This window comes from Varanus komodoensis, unplaced genomic scaffold (assembly GCF_004798865.1).
Source record: "Varanus komodoensis strain SLA01 unplaced genomic scaffold, ASM479886v1 scaffold43, whole genome shotgun sequence".
Taxonomy (NCBI): Eukaryota; Metazoa; Chordata; class Lepidosauria; order Squamata; family Varanidae; genus Varanus; species Varanus komodoensis.
The window spans coordinates 3,373,080-3,387,760 of record NW_025335985.1 but is presented as its reverse complement, the minus strand read 5'-3'; the positions used below and the strand labels follow the sequence as shown (position 1 = coordinate 3,387,760).

General features: G+C 40.8%; 1 protein-coding gene across 1 annotated transcript; it reads left to right on the top strand.

Annotated features, from left to right (window-relative positions):
• The first annotated feature begins 491 nt into the window (after positions 1-491).
• Positions 492-13,659, top strand: AMBN (ameloblastin). The gene is made up of 9 exons (XM_044443864.1): positions 492-545; positions 1,431-1,481; positions 2,264-2,311; positions 3,648-3,758; positions 5,378-5,623; positions 7,073-7,132; positions 9,999-10,043; positions 10,867-10,911; positions 13,174-13,659. Exons 1-9 carry the CDS (start codon positions 492-494, stop codon positions 13,657-13,659), a joined length of 1,146 nt encoding a protein of 381 aa, XP_044299799.1.
• Positions 13,660-14,681: the final 1,022 nt, after the last annotated feature.

Below are 14,681 nucleotides of genomic sequence, written 5' to 3'. Positions count from 1 at the left end.
ATGTGGTTTCCAACACGATAGGATTAGTTGTAAGTAGGGTAGTTACTTACACATTGTCAAAAAAGAGGAAATATATCACCAAAAGGAGGACACAGATCTGCACAACATTTGCATACACTAACGGACATTATGGATGCACATTTGGAAATAATTATGATCTAAATAGAAGACAACACATATCAGTATAATGGGGAAGCCTAGGACTAGATTCATGTGTCTGCCTGTTCTGTTTTCTGCCCAGATGCTAACAAATGATGAGCAAATTTGAGGCCCCTCCTCTTTAAGCCCATCTTGGACCAGATAGCTCTTTGGATAAAAAAATATCTTCAAAGGGAGGACTTTCCGCTGTAAGAAAACTGGCCAATCCACCACATTTGTGAATGGGATATTTATACCGACTATGCCACTGCAAACTATATTTAATTTCCAGGACCTCATCAGTCTCTAATATTTTTTTCTAGGCATTTTTTGTTCCAGACAGCATCACAGATATGAAACAATGGACACTTGTCTCCTGCCTCCTAGGAATCTGTTCTTCTCTGCCGGTAATCAGTGCAATATTACCTTAAATTGCCAACAATCTGAGAAGTTAGAGAATTTTTTTAATTTTTAAAACAGTAATGTAGGAAGTTATTTGGAGGCCTGTTTTGTGCAGAGCAGATGGTCTTCTGTGACTGTTATGAATGAGAGAAGGATGCCATCATGGAAAGCAAGAATGGTTTACCAGTGGGTTGAGTGTTTTCCCCCAGTGGACACGTCACATGGTTACACGGCTGATTCCTTAACCTTGGTTAAGAAAGTAGGCCCAGACTGTTGGTTCACTGGCTTTTCCCCCCAGTCTACTTCCCTATCAAGAGCCATTTCCACCTTCCTTCCTTTCTTAGCATTAACCATGGTTTCGTACTACAACCCATGGATAAGGCAACCTATGGTTCCTCTGTAAATGAGGTAATGAAACCATGCTTTGAAGGTTGCTTGGCAATCAGTTTTGAAATGATTGAGTTTGTGGATACTAAAACAATCACTAGGGACCATTTCAGCTAAAACTCCCAATTGTTGCTTTTGCCATTTGTGAGAGATCTCCTGTTTTCTACATCCTTTGTCATATTCCTAATTGGTTTGTTTTAAGATATGTTGATAAAGCAGAAGAACCCCAAGAGTTTAAAGGGTTAGTCTGAAAGCTGTTCTGCTGACTAACTGATGCCCCATTATTTTTGTCATGACTTTGAAATATTCATCCCAGGTGAATTTCAGCCATTCAGCTTACATGAAGTTGCACAGAAGTGAATCTGTGATTACTTCAGAGAATTGAACCTTGATAATTTCATGGGATGAAACATCATATGGGAAGCATGTAGAAGTAGAAGAAACAAATATCTTCCCAAATGCTGAAAAAGAAGAAATTCCATATATATTTTATTTGTTCACAGATTCTTCCACAGCATGCTGGGATACCTGGAATTGGTAGTATAAGCCTTGAGGTACATAATCCCGCCACCCCCTGCACCAACAGCAGTTACAATGTTATTTATTTATTATATACCATTCAACAATGATAAAATGCTGTTTTTTAAAATAGCTTTTTAAAAATAACAGGACAAAGGCAAAAGTGGGATTTAAAAGAGAATAAATCTGACATGTATTGCAATTAGTACAAAGATAATAACCACCAAGGAGAACTAGTCCAATGGGTATCTAAGGCTGAAATCTTAAACAAACTTACCTGGGTTAGGAGTAAGTCCCATTAAACCAGCCTTTACCAACCTGATGCCCCCTGATATGCTGAACTGCAGTTCTCATAATTTCCAGCAGTGTGGCTGTTTGCTACCTGGATGGTACCAGGTCAGGGCCTTAATGGGACTTACCTGTGAGTGGGTTTGTGCATGATGATACTGGTGCATTTGAGCACCTTGACTTTGCAATTACAAATGGGGACTGCATGCCTTGGGTTTGTATTTGTCAAGCGCTAGGGCATGTCACGAATTGTAGTAGAACAAATCTGGAAGGGGAAGTTTATGGAGAAAATAGCTAGAATTATTCCTTCTTGTTCCATACATGAAAATGTGGGAATATTCAGTCAGTGATATTGATTAAGAATTACATTAAGTATACAGTATATGCACAAGATGTAGTAATGGCCACTGGCTTGGATGACTTTCAAAAGGGGAGGAGACTAATTTAGTGGAGACTGGTTCTTTCAATTAGTGTTACTAATGGCATTAGTTGATATTAATCCTGGATATGTTTTCTGATTGTTTTCCAGAGGATGCGGCAATTTGGTAGACCTAACATGCCAAATGTACTTCCACAGGTAACTGAAATTAAATCAAACATTGTCTTTTCAAAAAGTCTATTCCTAAATGGATGAAGAGTAAACTTCCAATGGTGTTCCAGAATCTTATATCACTTGGAATGTGTATGACAAACCTCTTCCTCATCTACTGTTCTTTTAGAAATGATAAGAAATGATAATTGCCAAACATTTTCAAAGTAAACCTGAAAAGGGAAGAGAAGAAAAATGCATCAATACCAAACTTTAGCCTTCCCCCAGTGGCTTCTTCCAGCTGTATGGGACATCTAGCATCCCTGGATATTGGTCACTCTGGATGAGGTTGTATTCCAGAAATTCTAGAAGGAACCAGGCTGAAGAAAGACACACTTTTTATTGGCTTATATCAGGGATGAAGAACCTGTGGCCAGACTCCAGCACTCATTGGCCCCAGTCAGCCTCTCTGATGATCAAGGAACATGGCAGCTGTAGTTCAACATTATCTGGAAAGCCGTAAAAATGGGCTCTCTAACCCTGTCTAATAGTTATGGGTGACTGTCTAGATTAAGATGGTCATGACTCTGGCTGCAAACAAATTAAATCAAAGGTTTACTATGATAACAGACCATCATCAAAAGGCTGTGATCCCTTGCTCAGTTATTTTCGCCCCATTGGGCTCAGCGGAATTTGCTTACTTTCAAAACAGTGGGTCATACTAATGCATGCCTACTCCAAAGTAAATCCCATTGAGTTGCCTGGGACTTCCTCATGGGTAAGTGTGTCCAGGATTGCAACCTCAGTCTTGACTAACTTTCAGCAATTTAATTCAGGTTTATTCAAGGCTAAGTTCCAATGGGGCTACCTGTCTAATATGCACAGGATTGGACTGGAGTCATGCTGATTAAAACCCCCATTTTTTATATTATAGATGGTATTTGGAGATATTAGTTGAATGCTAAAAATAATCCTTTAGTGATCTTCTAGGGTTTCTTTTAGATTGGTTCTATGGTTTTGGTGTTATGGTTTCATGTCGATTTTATTAGTTTCCTTATTTATAAACCCCCTGAAAGCTCTTTCGGCTCCAAGAAGCAGAATAATTAATAGATATATATGTATTGTTTCTTGCTTTTTTACCTCTTTCTCTCTGACTAAATTCAAGGATATATTATCAGGCAGAAAGAACTGGATATGTAAACAATTACAAAAGCAATTGAAAGCCCCACTTAATATATATATTATTTCTGAACTAATTTTGGTTGCTACCTATTGACCTGAATTTTAATGTTGAATTTGAACTTCAGCTTTGCGGAACTTGAATATCAGAATTACAATTTCAAAATAAGTATGTCTTCTTTTGCAATTTCTTCAGTATGCTCAGGCTTATACCTATGCTGATCCATTCCATTCAATGTGGATGCACAATTTCCTTCCATCACATTCATCCTTCTATTGGATGAGGCCAAGACCTCAAGGACATGAAACTCAACAGGTAAGTTCTTCTGTCATAACTCCAGAAACTGTACAGAATAAGAGAAAATTCAAAGGAAAGAATATCAAGAAGAGTCTTGTTAGTGTCAGCAAATTTCCAAATACAGTGATACTTTTTCAAGTAATTGCTGCATATTTTTAGGGATGTTGACCAAGTATCAAATTATTCCCACCAGCACATCAATGCTTTAGTTTGAGTGGTCATCAATTAATGTATGAGTGGACTACAATCCGCATCAGCCCAGCATAGCCAATGATGATGAAGGAATATCATCCCACCACAAAACTGATGCCTACAGAGACACTACCTATCTCCTCCACATATTATGAGATCACTTGAACAAACTGATAGCAGCCACAATTCCTTGGAAACATCGAGCTCAAAAGCTTTACCATCATTAACCGTTGATGTATCATAATATTTTCCTTACCCCATTGAAGGTGACAACCAAACAACCTCTGTACCAGTGTGGAAGAGGTACTTTGGTCATTTTATGAGCTTCCAGAAAGTTGAATTCTGACTGAATGCTCATCTCCCCAGTACAAGGCAAAACACTATTCTGAACACAATCCAAAAGAGAAAGGTTGCCTAATTGTGTCATCTGTACCAGGTGTACTTGGTGTGTTCCAGATGTTTTGAGCCTGCAACTCTGATCAGCCAGTGGTCTTGGGAGTGTGAGAACTGCAGTCTGCAACATCTGCAAGGCACTGAATAGCCTGCTCCTGATAAAAACCATGGTTTGGATGAGTCTTTCCCAGCCCAGGTCTCTCCAGATGTTTTTAGCAGCAACTCACATCAGCCCAAGACAGTAGGGCCAATCATCAGGGTGATGGGAGGTTCACAAAATCTAGAGGAACGCAGGTTGAAGGAGGCTGATTCAAATGTCTGCATGCAAGCCCTGAGCAACTCTCTCCTCTCTCTTGTTTTGCATAGTGAAAGCTTTTGCCTGCATTGCAGAATAAACTGCAAACTGTGGTTTGTTCTACCCAATGTTACTTTTACAAAAGCAGGATCAACCTGTGATCTCATCACTCTCTTAATTGGTAGCCACTGAGCCAGGAAACAAAGATTTTCAAATATATTTTTTAACAAATCTACACTATGCAATCATGTATTTTATACCTGCCAAAAAAGAATGATACATTCCTGCTTTATGGAAATATTTTTGACAATGAAAAGTCTCCGAGTAGTTACTCTCCTCCATTCCCATAATTTAGCTTTTTATGGTGGTGATCTCTTGTGAGTTATTTTATATTTCACTGTATTTTAAACTGCTTCAGGGAACATTTATTTCAAAGCATGTTGTGATTAGTCAGCAGCTACAAAACGCAAAGGATACAAACAGAGGAAAAATATGTCCTAGGCAAATCCCACTGAAAGCAGTACAACCAGAATTAGTTATTGTTAAAATTTCATTGATTTCAGTGGAACTCAGTCATTATTGTATTTTGCTGGACTGGGATTCCCAACTCCAAACCAACATTATATGGTACATTAGAGATTAATGCATGTAGTCTAGTATGAGATTTTGTAGGCAAGATTTATCAGACAAATTGGTTTTTTGAATGGATATAACACCTTTTGCATGCCTCAAAATCATGTATCCTATTGCTCCACAGTATGAATATTCCATGCCAGTGCACCCGCCTCCTTTACCATCACAACAGACTCCCACTCTGCTCCAACAACCTGGAATACAGGAGCAACCTCGCTACCCCTTCACAAATCTGGTTCCTACAAGGCAGGTCCAACAGCAACAGTACGATACACAGCCACCATTCCAGCAGAATCCATTTGCTCTGCCAGAGGGAAATCAGCCTGTTCTTCAACAACAACTGCCCTCACCAGACAGACAAACACAACAGGTGGGTTTGACAAACGGTTGACATACTAAGCCAACAATTGCTCGTATATGTGGGACCTCTCAGGCTCCAGTGCTTGAACCAGGAATCTATTTTCTGGGGAAACCACAGAGCCTGTTTCGGGCACAGAAAGAAATATGGCTGACCAACAGTGGCACCTGGGCGTGGCAGGCTGCAAGGGGGGTGTCAGGGAGGATGTCAGGGGTTCCTCCACCTGCTGAGGAACCACACCCCATTGCTACTCGCTTCTTCACCTGTTTCTTCCTTCGGCCCCTGAGGCGGTGTTGGTAGAAGGAGGATCAGTCGATGCCACGACCTGCTTGCTCATTGGCTCTCTAACTGTCAAGGAAGTGAGCAGTAGTAATGGGGAAAGAGAGGCAGAGCAGCATGAGCAGCAGGGGACAGTGGTGAGGAACGGGTAGGCTCACAGGAGGAGGGGCCCATGGAGGGCAAAAATAATTTCCCAGGTATGCTACATGTTGATTTCTCAGCCAAGCTAAACTACTGACGTTTTGAAAGCGAGCACAGGCTATTGGGCAGGCTAGAAATGAAATAAATAAATACCTAAATAAAAGGCAGGTATTTTTTTTCTTCTATAGGCTTTCCAATTTCAGTGCAGTCCTAGGTTTCCTAAACACTGTTGTTAAAGATTCCAGCTGGAAGTGCACATTAGGATTAGGACTGTAAGCCTTGCTTTCCTTGCTTGTTCTCTCTTTTAGTTTATTTCATGTCTGCTAATGTAATAGCTTTAAATGTTTTCTTTTGATACAGTTGCCAGCTGTACAAGAATACTCAGGGACATTAGGTCAAGTAGTAAGTATACATTTGTATTTCATATCCCCTTGAATAGCTATGATTATAACAGGTACAAGGTAGAACAGATGTTTTGGACTTCAGTTCCTAGAACTGGCATGCAAGAATGGCCCATCATCAAGAATGCTAGAAACTGAAGTCCAAAATATTGGGAAAGCTCCTTTTGGCCCACATCTGGCCTAAAAGTGTGTGCTTTCTACTCGGTTTTCTGCAAGGCCACCTTACTCAGTCCCTACTCAGAGTCTGCAGCAAGATCCACCTGTGCTGTATTTGACTTGTGTCCCTGCCTGGTCTCTTGGGCACTGGCTTGTGGTAGCAGGAGCAGCAAGGAAACTGTCTCCCATTTTAATTTTCCAACAGTGCTTCTGATTACTCAATATAAGATTGCTCTGGACTATTGAGCAATACGCAGAAAATGTATGTTTACTGAATACCCAGAAAGCATTATAAACATGATAAGTAAAGTAATTGTCCAGAAAGGGTAATGTAGAAACAAATTGCCCTTCAGCCATCCATGACTTTGTAACACATAAAATTCTTAAATGGGGGACAGGTATTTGTATTCAGTATTTGTTTTATACATGGGGGGGGGTGCCTTGCATTTCATGGTATCTTCCTCTTTTCCATCTTTTTACAAAGAACTATCCAAGTGTACATGGAACCCAACAAGACCCGGCACAACCACCGTTGCAACGATCTGTAAGTTGATTCTCAGACTGGAGTTCTGTTGATGGCACACTGATTTTCCACAGGTGACCTTTCTTAACCTGCAGACCCACCTGCTGGAGATAAGTATTTGTCCAACATGGCTGTTCTCAGAAGGTGGTAGCCATCTGGGAGCTATGCAAGAACTCTGTGTATTGTGGCTCTTCCTTTATCATTGTTAGAATGTAACAGTGCATGGAAGCACACAGGCCTAAAGCAAAGTCAAGGGTCTTCCTTCCTTTTGGATCCTGCCCACAAGTGCCTCACAGACCATCCTGGGCATGGCAATAGAGCACCGGGCGATACAGGATAGATTTTCACCTACTACTACTACTACTACTGTTAATTATATTTATTGGCCTGACATTCTACAGGAAAAAGAAAACGACATTTAAGGTGACTCACACAGAAACACTGCAGTATCACAGGCCAGGGATAGAGAACTTGTGGGCCTCCAGATCTTGTTGGACTGCAACCCCAGCAACCTATCTGCAGGGCTTCTAGTTACCCATCCTTGCCTTAGGCCAGTGATGGCAAACCTTTTAGAGACCGAGTGCTCACACTGCAACTCAGAGTCCCTTGAGATCAGCAACAGATGCCCTTCTCCGGGAACCCTCTGTGAATATTAGGAGGGTGAGTACCCGGAGGAGGGCTTTCTCTGCGGTGGCGCCCCACCTATGGAATGCGCTCCCCAGAGAGGTCCGCCTGGCGCCGTCGTTATTTGTTTTTCAGCGCCAGGCTAAGACCTTTTCATTTAAAACTTATTTTAATTGTTAAATTATTTGTATTTATAGGATTTTAAATTTTTAGCTGAGATGCACCGGAGGTTTTTAAATTACTTTTTTATTTTTATATTGTTATTTATTTATGTATTTTGTTTCTGTTGTGAGCCGCCCCAAGGCTTCGTTGCGATGGGGGCGGCATAAAAATGTTTCAAATAAATAAATAAACCCACTTATTTATCACTAAGTGCCAACACTGCAGTAAAACATGAATTTGCTGACCACCAGCACAAGGGGGCAATGTTCCACTGACCACCAGCTTTTGGCCAGCCCTGAAAAAGGCATCTGAGTGTATTTCCTACCTGAGTGTATTTCCTATCTTTCCTACCTTCTGCTAAAATCACGGTCCAAGCAAATCCCTGGCAGCTCACTGACCGGCCATGAGAAAGCTCGCCAGTCTGGGCTAATGAGTGACGCCATTGCCTGGCGCCCTTAATCTTTCTGAATATGCACATGACTGCATGGGCTATCGCATGCCGACAGAGAGCGCTCTATGTGCCCCTTCGGGCACCTGTGCCATAGGTTCGCCATCACTGCTTTAGGCTAACTGGCCCATAACTAAATTTCCATGCAGCAGTGGATGCCTGGAAATTCCAAGCATCTCAAACCCTCAGCTCACACAAGCCCCAGTAATTCTTAACATTCAGGCAGTGATTAGTAAGTGTAATCAGAAACTGGTCTTGCCAGCATTCATTCAACTGGCTGCACACACCGCCCCACGCCCCCGTTATGCGCACGCACACACAAGCATATACACAGAACAAGTCAGTGTACATTGATCCAGTTATGATGTCTGTTTTGGACTTAAACCACGAGGAGTCTTGTGGCACCTTAAAGATTAACACATGTATTCTGGCATATGCATAGCATTATGGAGAGTTTTCCATTCATATACATTACATATCATGAGATGGGGAAGAAATATAAACAATAAGGACAGAAGGATATTAAATGCAGAAAGTGCTGATCATACCAATCCCATTACTAACACTGGTCACTCACAGTGCAGTGGAGCTGGCTAAAAACTTAGAAATTGAATCCAAGGCAGTTCTTATATTCCCCCTTCTGTCTTCCCTGCCTACTGAATGTTTGTCCTTTGTTATTGTTACGTGCCATCAAGTTATCCCCAACTTATGGCAACCCTATGAATGAAAGCCCTCCAAAATGCCCTATAAATGACAGCTGTGTTCAGCTCTTGTCAATTCAATGCTGCAGCTTCCTTTACAGGGTCAATCCATTTCATATTCGGTCTTTCTCTTCTGCCTTCCACTAGCATGATCGCACAGTGATTTATTTTCTCCATTGAGACTTGCTTTCTTATTATACGTCCAAAGTACGAAAGTCTAAGTTTTGATGATTGCCCCACTGAATGAATATTTTGTATTTTTATTTTTTGCTTTGTGTGTTTTTAACTTTTGTTAACCACACAGAGAGTCTCAGCTATTGGGTGATATAAAAATAAAAGAAGTAAGTAAGTAAATAAAGCAGGTCTGACATTCTAGGGCCACATATGCTTGAGTAAGGACAGGAGACTCCATGTCCAGAAAGTCCGCAGCAAAAGCAGACACCAGTTCTGCTAATAGACAAATACAAAGACAAAACAACTGGGTTATGTTAGGAATAGTAGCACAGTATCTAGACAGGTTGCTTTGGGGGCTAAATGTTGCCTCAGTACCACTAAATTTTATGTTGAATGGAAATCACAATACATTGCATGCCCAGTAGTGCAATTAGGAGTATCCGCATTACACTGGGTGAATATTATTATGCCCAATTTGACTGTTGTGGTTTCTTCCAAAGTATCCTGGGAAATACAGGGCTATAGGTGTTGGGAAATACTTGTCAGACTTTCCAAAAAACACAGTCCACAGGGCCTGGGTTTCAGTATGTACTTTGGATAGCTCTTAGATTATCCCAACACCTCTGCCATTGAGGAGGGGATGGGCTATTGGCCTGATCTAAAAAGGCAGTTTCTGAATATTGCATTGAATATTGCATTGTTTTATATTAAATGACAAGAAAAAATGCTGTATCTTAAACCAAAACATCTTCACCCTTACTTTCTTTCTTTTGCCTAGATGTATCCCAGTTTATATTACTTGCCTTATGTAGCAAACCAAGGAGTAAGTATCTTACATTCCTTTAAGTTTAGTGAAGTTGTTGTAATTATGATCCTAGAGTGTGGGGGAAGCAATGCCTCTCTGAGTGCTTTGCAGAAATAGTGTGAAAATAACACATGGGTGTTATTTTCATACCCTCATCCCAACCCTATAGAAACTGGGTCAGCCAGTACTAGATCTATGGGACAGGTTTTCTTTCCACTGCAATGCACTGAATGGAGAAAAAGCCACTCAGGGATGCAACTTGAGGGAAGACACAGTCTGCCCTTCTGCTGGCCAATCCTGGTGTTCCTGCTGCCCTGCAGTTTTCCTAACTTCAGAGTTTCCTAACTTCTGTTTCTTGACACTGAGTGAGACTTGCCAAGAACTAACCTGACTCTTATCTACCTACTTCACTGCTTCTTCTGTACAGTCCCATCCTTTCATACATCATATTAAAGTGTGATGAAAAGACTAAATCCAGAAAGTGACTTTCCCATATTTACTTCCAAAATAACAACTATTACTTACAATGCAGCTACTCAGATGTAAGAGGTCCTACACTTATTGGAAGTCCTGGATTTCAGACTTTTTAAATTTAGAGGTAGCATTAGTTTTCATAGGAGGAGCGTACAGACTTGTTTACTATACAGTAATGTTTCAGTGAGATAGGAAGTATACGGTTTAATAGCATAAACTTTTCCCCCCTTTTTAAATAATGTGTATAGAAAATATTTTATTTGACTTGCCAATGAAATGAAAAAAAAAAGAGCCGTGTTTTTCAGTGTGTGCATATTGTTCTGGAACAAGTCATTCCTCATATATGGTTTGCTTACATTTCCTTTAGGGTACTCCTGCCAGATTAGGAATAGTAAGCTCAGAAGAAATGCAGGTGGGTTATGAATGTGATATTAATTTACACTGTGAAGGAAAAAGCAAATTCTCTCTCCAAACACACCTTACAATATAAACAGGGGAGGGGATTGTGTGGCTGTGTGGATCCTACTGGACCCCAACCCTCATCAGCTCAGCCAGCATAATAAATGACTGAGGAGTTAAAGTCCAACAACATCTGGAAAGCCCCATCCTCATCCCTGCTATAAACATAAATCATTTCACTATTATAGGAGCCCTTGCACATAAAAAGCCCAGCACCCAGTTTTCTACAGGTTTTTGCTTAAACTGATATTCTGCTGATTATAGCAATCCAATACTCCCTTACCTAGAAGTAAGTCTCATTGGCGATGGTGGGTCAGAACTGAGTAGGACTTCTGGGTCTTTTCAGTGGTCCTCCAACCCTGGTTATGGAACACACTCCCCACTGGTGTCCACCTGGTGCCAACTTTAATATCCTTTTGATGCTAGGTTAAAACTGCCCTCTACAACAGGGCATTTAATTAGTTTACTGGAGTTTTGTTAGCTGCTTAAACAGGTTGTCTGTTTAATTTGCATAGGCTACTATAACTTTTTAATATGCATTTTAATTTGGTTTTAACACTTGTAATCTTTTAATGATGCTTTTAATGCTGTTTGTATTATATATTGTAGTTGTAGTTGCAAACTGCCTAAAGAGCTCTGGATATTAATTGATTGACTGATTGATCGACATGTGTATGATTATACAGTCAGTGATAGGCCTAGTTGTCCATTTAGGATGCAATACTATGCACATTTCGACAGGAAAAAAACGTCTTGCAGCTCCAGTTATTCTGCAGTGGCCCTTACTGTCTGGGGAACGCTGGTGCCCAATGCAGCGAGGGTTGGCAGGTTGCTATATGAAAACTAATAATTAAAAATGAATAATTTCCCAACCAAAAGTGCCATCTTTTTGCCAAAGGGATGAGGGAGGAGAACTGGACTTTGATAACATGCACCTTATAGTGGACCTGTGCTTCTTATTATTAAAATGATCACTTTGGAAGAGAAATTTGCAGTGGGGGATTAGAGACACTCTCCTCCTCTGCCCTCCCACTCCTTTAGCTCCCTGGTTTTTTGCATGCAGCACACTTACTTTACCAATGGAAGGACTGATTATATTAGAAGAATTTTCTTTTTAAGTCTTAGCATGTCACAGATTCCCTGTGGAATAAATGAGAATGAAGCTTCAGTTCTTGGCTTATGCTGTAAAGTATACAGTGATTCCTGTATCAGGGAAAATCCAGAATGGAGAGTGTGGAAAAGCAACTATAGGTAAAATGGTGCAACAAATTAGATGTGTACACAGATTGAACCATGCTAATATAAACATGAATATAATTATAAACTTGTTTAAAATAAAGCATTTTCTTGATAGAATAAAAATCCAGCCACTGGTAAGAAAGTTCCATTGATTTCAATGGGAGAGATATACGAATGCATCTATTTCTTTCAAAATGGATGAGAGTCAAAAGGCTAGCCTTAAATTCAGTTGTGCTGTTTTTTAATGGGCTACCACAATGGGGCAGTATAGAAATGTAATTATTAATAATAACACAAGCTATGGGTTTCATGTGGTTGCCACTTCTTGATTTTACTGCTTTTGGAAGCTTTCCAACTCACATACTGGTGAAAGCAAAAGTATGTTATGAACATATTTGTGTTGTTATTTCCTCTTTGAATGGTTTAGTTTAATCTATTATACATGCCATAAATAACACATGCACTAATGCGTGCACACACAGTTGGAATAACTCTATTTTAAATTGTTTTAACAGCTCAGTCCTGCACGTGTGCATTCAGAAAGACTAATTGAGTTTAATTTTATTTAGCCTTTGCAGCTTATGTGAAGAAAATTTCTGTTGCACCTATCTGGCTTCAAAGGCCAGACCAGAGCTGTGTGATAAATTAAACACATGCTTGCCATAGAAAACACCAACCATATTTTCAAGGTTGGGAGGCTGCTTTACAGAAGGGGTAGGGAGCGAATTAAAGAATTTACAATTGAGATGTTTTACAGTGGTGATAAATTTGCGTATTTTGATTTTGTGAACCACCCAGGGAGCCTTTCTGGCTAAGGGGCAATATAGAAAATTAAATAAGTAAAGGAATTACATCTAAAGAGAGGTTTTAATCAGTAAAATACTATTTTTTCCTAGCAGGGTAAAACATTCTATCAGTGAGAAAACAATGAATGTAAGGTCTCTGGGTTAATTGCTGTGCTGTGATAATTTTTCAGGGTGGTGGCCTTGGTGCACCAGCCTATCGAGCGGCAGGCCCCAACTTCTTTGCCCTGGATGCAAGGTTGGGAAACATGCCAGTGAACATAGGTCAGCCAGGGGACTACACGGTCGAAGATGATCAGCTTGGCATAACCGAACAGCCCGAAGTGCAAGGAGGAGCTAACCCAGGGGCTAATCCGTCTGGCAAAGGGAACCAGGGCACCCCATTAGAGGCCAACCAGGGTGGTGCCATGCCAAATGGCATCAACCTGCTCCATCCTGCAAGCCAGAGCAAAGGACCATCAGACCCTCTGGCACAAGCAACAGCAGACCCTCTTGCGACTCAGGGGCTCCTGGACGGCTTCATCCCTCCGGATGCTGCTGACACTGCTATGCCTCTGGACCCCACCATGTTCCCCGAAGCCATATACACAACCAACACAGGAAATGAGGCTGGCCTGCCACAGGCAGGTCAGGATGCCTGGCATTTCCAAGAGCCCTGAGTGACCTTAAGGAACACATGCCATTTGTGTCCTCTTCAGGGGTTTCCTGTGCTTGACAAACTGGCTTAGGAAGAACATTAATCTCCTACATGCAATGAGCACCAGAGCATTCAATGTTTTAATCAATGTATGCAGCTCGTGGCAGTGCTGGCATAGCCTTTGTTTCCTGTTTTACATTTCACACCTGGAAAACCATGAGAGGTGGCAGATGATTAATGGCTAAAACCAAACCTTGGTTCCACTAGCAATTTGCTGAGATTATGTGCTTCTTTATTGATGCCACTTTAGCTTTCACATGCTTTGAGCTGGTGTTCTAAATAAGGATGTTATTTACAAAACTTCTTTAGAAGTTTAGAAACCAGAAAGCAGTTTTATTCATCTGGAGTTCACAGTTGGTGTTTATATGTCTGATGCAGATTAGATGGCTCAATATACTGCATTGATTTATGTAGCATGTAATAAACTTTTATCTAACCATATTATTGTTTTCAGTGGCTTCATTTAAAAAAACCCCAACAGATTAAATGAGAAAACACCACACACAAGCTAACTTCAAACATGAACAGGTTTTAACTCACAGTCCTATCATGCATCCATTTTCAAACACTTTCCTCCCTTTGCTTCTTTGACGTCACACAGGAAGACAGAATATCCTGCACCTACAATGTAGTTTTTCCATGCGATGCCCATGGGCCACAATGTGACTGCAGATACCTCCCTTGGTGGCCACCATGCTCCCTGCTTCATTGGCTCTTAATCGAGAATAACTCCCATTCCCCAGCACCATCTTTATTTCATTTCATTAAGTGTATTTTGGAGCTCAGAACCCACCTCTACCACATACTTTGCATTTTGTGTGTGTGTGTGTGTGGTTTTAGACTCCCAACTACCTCCAGGAAGTAGCAGTTTTGTGCCTAGTCTTTCCTTCCATGGCAGCCCATTTATGAATGGACAATTTCAAAATTCTAAATATGCCCACTGACCCCAAAAGTCTAGGGATGCTTGAGGTAATCATGCAATTA